Raw genomic sequence first — 7,578 nt, forward strand, 5'->3', positions numbered from 1 at the left:
AAACTTTTGAATGGTTGATATGAAATCAATTATAAGAATGTTTTTATTTTGATATTGGAGTCAAAATATTCCTATTGTAACTTCTTGTCTTCTGTTTTATTTCTTTTATTAAGTAACATTTTTTTCTTTTCCAATGAATGTTGACAAGAAGGGGTGAAGAAAGAGTTCAGTTTCTATAGAATGCTTTTGTTTATTATTTGCAAAACCATTTAAATTATAGTTTGATGAATTTTTTTAAAGCCTTCAAAATCAAAGTGGGATCATTGAGATATGTACTTTGCTACATTTCTTAAAAACATCAAAATTACATACTCTATACTTATCCTACATACAGTAACACTTGGTTTTATAAGCTCCATGTGGATTTTTTGTTACTACATTTAGCAGTATTTTTAAGTAAATTTTTTAAAGTTTGTTAATGATATTGTTTCATAATGAAATATTGAATATTTCTATAGATGAATATGTCAAGTTTATATTCAGCACCATATTCAATACTTCACCCCAAGTGATAAGCAAAGTGAATAGACTTTTCCTTCTATACAAAGAAAACTCACGTAAGGGAAATAATGCTAATCTCAATTTTAGATTAGGCGAAGTCCCCCTGTGAAAACTGTGGTCCATCTTACATGTCAGCAAGTATCATTTCCAGCTGCTTTCTCTGTCTAATCAAAACATTTGCTCACAAGAACAGCTGCTTCTATGCTTGTTTTTAAAGTTTGCAACAAAATGAACTGAGAACAACATGTACATAGTAAGAAAACTCAGGGTTCCGGGACATGTATGTTCTAAAACTTCAAAATAAGAAAAAAGGAAGTCAATTCCTAAGCCAATTATCTGTTTACTCTAAAGCTTTATGTTTCATGAAACCTAAATAAAATGTATAATCAACACTGATCTAGTGCACTTCAGAAATTCATAAAATAATTGTTCTTTACAGAATATATCCTTTTAAAATTGTATGTCAGATATACATAATACTGTATATAGCTTATGCACTTAGGTGAAATATTTTGGAAAAACAGGATGTAGAAACTGAGTTTCTCATATAGTAATACTTTATTATTCTGAGTCATTCTCTATGTCATGCTTATGAAGCTCCGTTAATAAAAATTAATATGCTACATGACTTAATATTTTAGATAGCATTTGACGCAAACAAAAGACACATTGAATTGGTGTAAATAACTATTTTGGAATACATCTTATAATCTATATTTACTAAAGAAATCCTTCTCTTTATACATTTCAGAATACGTTGGTTGGTATTGGTTAAATTTGTACTATTTGAGAAGTATGTAATTGTTGATGTTAATGTCATATTTTCGTAAAGAACTCATTTTTTTGTAAGTATCATCATCATATCAAGTGAAGGAAGGAATAATTTAGATCAATTTAACACATCTTCATTTTAGCATTAAAAGATGTGTGTTTGAAAGATCTCAATCTCCACATATTCTAGAAATAAAAACCAGACAAATAACACAATAAAATTTCATGCATCCCATAGAAGTCTGAATAACCATTACTTAAAAATGTTGCCATCTGCTCTCATTGAAGCAGCAAGACTAAGGCATTTCCCCCTTACAATCATGATATTCAGAATGTAACAAAATGAGAAATGCAAACATCTCCCTCCCCCCACCTTTCTTATTTGCTGTGATGGTTCTTAATAAAAACTTCAGCTACACAAACAAAGGAAAGGGGAGGATACTGCCCCACCCCATCTCCTAATTGAGCGCTTAGATCCAGTAATAGCTTTTTGCTGCCCTGGGCAGCGTGACATTGCCTCGTTGGCCTCGCACAGCTATTATTCTAGGAGGCAGCTAGTGAAGTGTCCCAGTCCATCTGCTTGCTTTTCATGGGCTGGTGCTTTCCTTGATGTTGACAGCTGTCTCAATATTCCTGGGCCACCTGCCACATAGTAAGTACTGTGCTCTGCGATAGATACAGAAGTTTATCCCCCCGATGGGCTTCTCAGAGCAAAAAGCTTAGCATTTCTAAACTCCACTTGCATCCTTGTTTAAATGCTTCCGGGACCAGCCCTCTCGGTATTCGCATACTTTTGAGGTGTATAGTGTTTGTGCTTTGGGAGTTACAGTGTGAGGGAGTTCAGGTTTCCTGCCATAAGCTATAGAATTGCAGGCTTTCTGTGGAAGTCACAGTGGTCACAGATAAAGAGAGCATACTGACAGTTACCTCCTCTAGTAGCCTTCCTGGGGCCTTCTAGACCAAGTGGGGGTCCATTCTATATATTCCCTTAGAAAGACTTCCCCTTTCAGACCCTCTTTGCACATGTTTTCTCCATCAAACATGCTCCTTGAGAGAAAGCTTTTGGTCTTACTCATTATTGTATCTCTAAAAATGAGCATGTATCTGATACATAGTTGGCACTCAGGGACAGATCTAAGTTTTGTGGGATCTGAAGATTTTTACAGTTGGGGAGGTCATTTTTAAAGAAAAATGACATATAATTAAAAATAAAAATTAGATGATAAAGTGAATTGAAAAATAAATCATGCAACTTACCAATTTTAAAAGTTTGGTTAATATCACACGTATCAGAAAGTCTAGAAAACAATATTTTTTCCATTAACTCTCCCGCCTACCTCTATAATACTTTTTCTTATACACACACTTTGACTAATTATAAAAAGAAAGTTTATCAAAATACATTTCATTTTCAAAATTGAACTATCAGGTGTTAAAGTGTATATACATTTTATTGAGACACACTGCATTTTTGGTAATATACACTTTGACAGGTTTTCATATGATGATTTTTAATATCATTTCCTAAACATATAATGGAAAGAATTCAGTCTTTCCTGAAGCTTGTTGAGCATATGTATTATTGATAGAAGGGCTATGTAAACATGTAACACTATATACTCACCCTCTGTTTGTGATACTGCCACAGGTTTATGCCTACAGACAAGAATACTGATAAATTCTATTTTTACACAATTTTTATTTAAAAGTTTGGTGCACTTACAGTTACAAAACTAGTGTATGCTGCATTATTGAGCATGTTATTATTATGAAATTATATCAATTAAAAGTGGTTCTTCCTCTTTCAGTTTTGTCTTTTGACACCTATAATAATTTTCCACAAGTCACCTTTTGTTATTGTATATTTTAAGTCTTATTTCACCTCTACTACCCACATATTTTCAGAGTTAGGAGCCTTACAATATGCTTATATCTTGAACAGGACTCTTGGTCCTACATCTTGGGTGGAATGCTTGGTGCATTGCACAAGAATAAATTAGAATTTATGTAGTAACTTTGGAGAAGTTTACCACCACATAAATATTTCCCGCCAAATCCAAACTAAATGTTTTCCCAACTGAAATTCCCCAGCAGGCCCCAAAATGCCTCTACTAACTCCAATACCACCTGATCCTCAGAGCAGTGTGATGGAGGGAAAATCCAGGTAGAGATTGTGATCTTAGTCAACTGCAGTTAAAACATTTACTTTTGTGAATTTCACAAAACACACCTACATGTGATCACATTCCCGAGTTCACATTGCAAAAGACTGTGCTAATGAGGGGCCTTGAACTTCAGCTTCATCAACTTCACAGTAAGTGTGCTTCTCCTGTTGGGACTCACTAAATGTCTCTGAACATCGGCGTGCAGACAGCTGGGCTAAATTAGCATCTCTCAGGTCCTCACAACTGTACAACATCTCTACAGACTTCCTAATGCAGTCTCAGAATTGAGTGTTCAGAAATGCTTTTTCTGAGTTCACAGTATAAGGATGTACGTCATCTAAGGACTGATAAACACTAGACAAGTAAATAAACAAAAACTTAGGGGTCACTGTTTTATGGCTGTAAGACAGTTTCCCTTAATGCAGGCTTGGCACCATGAGTGTTACAATTCATTTACGCACTTTGTTCTACCACAGAATGGAAATTAGGTAGTCATTATTTCTTTCATGAATTAGTTCCTTTTCAGAAAAAAAAATATCATGGGTCTATATTGGGCCCAACTGTTTAGTTTAGGGACCTCTAATAACATTTACATTATCTTATATGGTTGCATACTATCCATTACTGGAAGGGATTCTAGCTGGATGACCATTCGCATTATTTTCATATTCATACTCTCACCACCAGCACTGCTGACCATTTCTATATGAAGGACTTTACATGTCAAGATTCTGATGCCTTCTCACTTAGCAAGAATAGTGACTATTGAAGAAATATGACTATTACAAGCATTTTCCTTGAGACCTATTTTTTAGAAAAATTCTTTTTAAAAAAAATACATTTTTTATTGATTTTGTAGAGAGGAAGGGAGAGGGATAGTTAGGAACATCAATCAGAGAGAAACAATGATCAGCTGCCTCTTGCACACCCCCCATTGGGGATGTGCCCACAACCAAGGTACATGCCCTTGACCGAAATCGAACCTTGAACCCTTCAGTCCACAGGCCGATGCTCTATCCACTGAGCCAAACCAGTCAGGGTGAGAAATATAATTTAGAACTGTAATTCGGTAATTACTCTTACTGGCTCACACCCACTTTTATCCCCAGAAAGACCGTGAATAATCCTCTCTCTGGATAGGCCTTAGGGATAGGGCCTGCTTTGGTCACAGTACAGTGGGGGAGACATCTGGTAGTCATTTAACATTTTGTGAGAAGATAAATTATTCCCTGGGCCTTCTAGCTGGAAGAAACAGATCGTTTCGTACTCTTCCTTGGTTCCCAGGCTTCCTGGTAAGTGAGTGGGCCTTCAATGGAGACTCTCTCCTAGAATTGGGAACTTCACTTGTCTTATTCTAATGTATTATTCTAGCTTTTCCCTGTTCTCCCAGACTTTCAGGGAAGGAGGGAAGATTTGCAAAAGAGAACACAGTCAATCTTGAGGGATAGTCTGAGATAAACCCAACTGAGGGAAAGTGGGTGGGTTTAACTTGGGCGGGTTAAATGGAGCCAGAACAAATTAGGGGGAGTGCCTTGGGCGTGGCTGCAGTTAGTACAGTGGTTCTCAACCTTGGCTGCACATTAGAATCACCTGGGGATCTTCTTAAAATCCTGATTTCTGGACCTCATCCTCCAGAAATTCTGTTTCTTTGTTATGGGATGGGGCCACAACATTAGTAACAAAGAAACAGAATTTCCGGAGGATGAGGCCCAGAAATCAGGATTTTAAAAAGATTCTCAGGTGATTCTAATGTGCAGCCAAGGTTGAGAACCACTGAGTTAATAGAAGCTGAAGTGCTTCTAGGAGGCAGCTGTGGGTGGCAGAGAGGCTCCATAGCCACCAGCTGGTGCTGACGTGACCTGGAGCTTCCAGACGGTCAGTCTGCTCATAAACAACCCTCTCCTCCTCCAGCACTCCAGTGCCAGCGGTGGGATGACCCTAAGATACATGTCTTCCCCTTCCCAAGTCAAAACTGCCTTGGACATTTCCTTTTGATTTCATCCTCTATAATAATAAAAACATAATATGCTAATTAGACTGGACAGCCCAACCTTCTGGACAATCTTCCGGACAAAGGCCGGACTGCAAGGGAAGCCTGGGTCCTGGTTGCCGGAGGGAAGCCAGTGCCGGCAGCCGGGGGAAGGAAGGCCTACTCTTGCACAAATTTTGTTCATCAGGCCTCTAGTCTTACCTAATAATAAACAAACATGTAAATTAACCATCCCTCCACTACACTCACCAGCCAATCAGGAGAGTATGCAAATTAACCCAGCAAAGATGGCAGTTAATTTGTATATGTGGGGGTGAAGTGGCGGAGCCATAAAAACTGAAGGCTCCAGCTGGAGCGAAGGCCCGGGTCCCGGGTGCTGGAAGAAAATTCTCTTCGTGCAATAGACCTCTAGTATATAATAAAAGGCTAATATGCAAATAGACCAAATGGCAGAACAACTGAACAACCAGTCACTATGATGTGCACTGACCACCAGGGGGCCCATGCGGAACATGGCGGATGTCAATCGAGGCTGGAAGTTGGAGCAGGTGAGCAGGGGCACAAGACCAAGGCAGGGCACCGGTGGCTGTCATTAGGGCAAGCCTCTGGTGGTTACTGGAAATTCTTTGCTCCTGTGAACCACGGTCCTGCCCAGGACTCGCACCCACTGCTAGCGCCCAGTGCCAGTCCCGATTGTTCAGTGCAGTCAGCAGGTACAAGCGGCGACTGCCAGCCCTGATCGCCTCTGAGGGCTTCTCCACCTCCCCCTGCTCCTGAGGGGCATTTGGGGCAGCAGCCACCGCTCACACCCACTGATGGCGCCAGCCCCACTCACACCCGCTGCTGGCGCTGGCCCCAATTTCTCAACACTGTCAGCGGTGCGAGTGGGGCTGGCACCATCCGCGTGTGGGAGCGGTGACGGTGGAGCGGTGGCAGCCGAGTGGTGGCAGTGGGAGTGGGGCTGCTGGAAGACAGGGGGCGGAGACCATGGTGGGAGGAGCCAGGCGGGGGCGCAGAGGATGGGCTGAGACCTGCCCCTGTGCCCACCGCAGTCTCTTGGCCCACAGTTCCTTTCAAGGTGCACAAATTCATGCATTGGGACCCTAGTTTATTTATATATGGTTTTTAGTGAACAAGCATGCCATATCACGTCTCTGATTTCTACACCTTTCAGGGGTACTCTGGCTTTAAACCAAACCAAAACAAAACACCTGGGTGAATGGGCTACAATGTTTTCTTGTACTGGCGACTAGGGTTTTAAAAACCAAGAAAACGTATACTACTGCATTCATGAAATGTCAGAACAACAAATGCTACATGACACCATTTATATGATGAATCTGAAATAGTCAAATTCATAAAAGCAGAGAGTTGAAATGGTGGTTGCCAAGGGGAAGCGGGAACAGGGAGTATTAGTCAAAGGGTACCAAGTTTCAGTTATGCAAGTCCTAGAACTCCACAGTACAGCACAGCACATTGTCTATTGGGATACGCTGAGAAGGCCTAGCTTATACGAAGTGTTCTTATCACAAAATATAATAACAAATAACAATAAATAAGGTGGGAGGAAACTTTTTGAGGTGATGGACAGATTGATTTATAGCATAGATTGTGATCCCGAAGACTCATCAGGTTGTATACATTAATTAGGTACAGGCTTTTTTTGTACTTATAAAATTTTTCATAAAAACTAAAAAAAATCCATACTACTTTATTATTTCAGCACTCACAAGTTTGAATCACACTTGTTTTGGTCATGGAATGTGGGAAATTTAAAGCACGTCTGGGTTAGGAAAGTTACTCCCCGCGTAAAGTAGGCCAGCCCAATAGGAAACGGGCTGTTGGGAGACCTAGACAGGCACTCCCACCACGCCGAGGCACTCCGGTACTGGAATGCACCAGGTGCTCTCACAAACTTCAATTCATAAACCTTTCAAACGTCAGAAAATTCTTGCAGTGACTGGGGGTAGGAAACAAATCAGTAATAGAAAGTCAAACTTGAACGCAAAGCCTAAAGTCCTTTGTGCCAGATGCCGGGTGACCTGCGTCGTCGCGGTGGCAGGTTCCTGGGTGGGTTTCAGGCCAGCGCCTCCAGCCGTGACCCCTACAGCCCGGGCTGGCCTCCGCGGGCCGCGGAGGGGAGGAGTCTCG

The 7,578-nt window shown here is 40.6% G+C and overlaps 1 protein-coding gene across 1 annotated transcript in view; it reads left to right on the plus strand.

Moving 5' to 3' along the window:
• The first annotated feature begins 5,939 nt into the window (after nt 1-5,939).
• The window catches only part of CRYBG3 (crystallin beta-gamma domain containing 3), a 144,695-nt gene continuing 143,056 nt past the window's right edge, over nt 5,940-7,578 (plus strand). The window contains 1 exon segment of the mRNA XM_015571272.1: nt 5,940-5,975. Within this exon segment, the coding sequence (XP_015426758.1) occupies nt 5,940-5,975 (36 nt within the window).

Source organism: Myotis davidii, unplaced genomic scaffold, assembly GCF_000327345.1.
Source record: "Myotis davidii unplaced genomic scaffold, ASM32734v1 scaffold48, whole genome shotgun sequence".
Classification (NCBI taxonomy): Eukaryota; Metazoa; Chordata; class Mammalia; order Chiroptera; family Vespertilionidae; genus Myotis; species Myotis davidii.